The sequence below is a fragment of the Phytophthora infestans genome, genomic scaffold (assembly GCF_000142945.1).
Source record: "Phytophthora infestans T30-4 supercont1.18 genomic scaffold, whole genome shotgun sequence".
In the NCBI taxonomy this organism is placed as follows: domain Eukaryota; phylum Oomycota; class Peronosporomycetes; order Peronosporales; family Peronosporaceae; genus Phytophthora; species Phytophthora infestans.
The window spans coordinates 28,570-30,459 of NW_003303741.1; the positions used below are offsets into that span (position 1 = coordinate 28,570).

Consider the following 1,890-nt stretch of genomic DNA (forward strand, 5'->3'; position numbering starts at 1 on the left):
CAGTCCCAAGCTTCGTTCCAACACCTCTACACCGTTAACAGAGTCTTACGAATTGAGCAAGAAGCATAGGAAATAAGGTGGTCTGTAGGCTTCAGTACATGTAATTTATCAGGGCAAATATACACGGGAATTACCCAGCCAACATGTTGTATAAGATACATTTCAAGCTCATGTCCTTTACGTGCAATGTAAAGGTCAGTAAAGGTTACTGCCTGTACAGTACCTATAAGAACCACAAGCTGTATCTTCTGCATGCAGCTGTGATTTAAAAGATTGCTTTGGTGCAACTTGCAAACTGCAAGAGTTCATTTGAACTCACTTTTCGAACAGCCAGAATACGTACACGACGTACTTCCCATTACGCGCTCACGACTTTGAAAGACGCAGGTGGCGGTGTACCCGACGATTTTGTATGCCACTTGCCCTACGTGGGCATGACAATTTTAGGCGGCAAAAATCTGTGGTGCTGGGTGTTGTGTTCTTCTCTGTCATGTTCGTGTCCATGGGCCAGTCGTCCCAGATCGCAACGTATACGGCCGACCGTGAGATCTTTTACAAGCTGCGAGGAGCCAAATTCTTCCGCACGGCATCGTACGATCTTGCCAATTCAGCGAGTCAGATCCCACTGGTTCTAGGCGAGACGGACATCTTTGCAGCGCTCGTCTACTTCCTGTGTGGCTTTGAAGCCGAAGCGTCTCTGTTTCTCATCTTTGAGATCGTTCTCTTCTTCACAAACCTGGCAATGGGAATGTGGTTCTTCTTCCTGAGCTCAGTGGGCCCCAACGCGAACATCGTCACGTCTTTGGGCATGTGCTCCATTTTCGAGTTTGAGATTTTCGCTGGCTTCATTGTGACAACGGACCAGATCCCGGACTATTTGATCTGGGCTCACTGGATTAGTCCCATGAGCTGGAGTGTCAAGGCGTTGTCTATCAACCAATACCGGGCGAGTGGCATGGATGTGTGCGTCAACGATGGCGTGGATTACTGTGCGAAGTATGGGATGACAATGGGCAAGTACTACTTGGACTTGTTTGGTCTGGACACGGAGAAATCCTGGGTCACTTACGGTATTATCTACATATTATCTACATGGCTGCTATCTACGTGGTGTTCATGATCTTGTCGGGTCTTGCACTTGAATTCCTCCGCTACGAGACCCCGAAAATGTCGACGTGTCCGAGAAGCCCATCGAGGACGAAACCTACACGAGGATGGTGACGCCCAAGAACAACATATCAGCGGCGACGGAGGACTACGTTGTGGACTTTCAGTCGACCGCTCAAGAGAAGAACTTGAGGAAACCGCGTCAATCTTCGGACTACTTCTCAATACCGTCACGATGATGGGGTATGGGCAACAGTCCTCCGGCCTATTTGATCCCGTCCGGTTTCTCTTGTCACACACTCCCACGACGAAGGCCTATTTGATCCCGTCCGGTTTCTCTTGTCACACACTCCCACGACGAACAGAGTGGCAATGAAGTCGCCGATACTGTTGGGGAACTCATCGAGGAGAGGCATACCGAACCAGAACCACTGACTGCGGTACACGTTCCAGGTGGCCAGAAAGGTTGGGAAGGCGTCCACGATCATGACGCCGAACTGACACACGACCCACGTGCTTTGGATCGGACTAGAACCAGACACGAAAACCAGCGAAAAGATATGGCAGAAGAAGCGGAAGGCGATCACCTGGAACATGACGCGGTGCTGCACCAGGTCGTACGTACAGGTAGACGAATAACGTGTCCATGGCCATCCAGGCATTGATCTTCTGTTTCTGTAGAGCGTCGTCCTTATTATCCAGCACGTTCTCGAGGTATAGGCCGGGCGGCTTGAAAAGTACTGCGTAGAACGAGTGATAGAGGCTAATTAGAACCTTGTTGGA

At 49.9% G+C, this 1,890-nt stretch overlaps 1 protein-coding gene across 1 annotated transcript; it reads left to right on the plus strand.

The window, feature by feature from the left end:
• Nucleotides 1–412: 412 nt before the first annotated feature.
• On the plus strand, nt 413–1,007 carry PITG_10223 (ATP-binding Cassette (ABC) Superfamily; the record flags this gene model as incomplete). The annotated part of the gene is made up of 2 exons (XM_002902019.1): nt 413–924; nt 998–1,007. 2 exons carry the CDS (start codon nt 413–415, stop codon nt 1,005–1,007), a joined length of 522 nt encoding a protein of 173 aa, XP_002902065.1.
• Between the last annotated feature and the right edge of the window lie 883 nt (nt 1,008–1,890).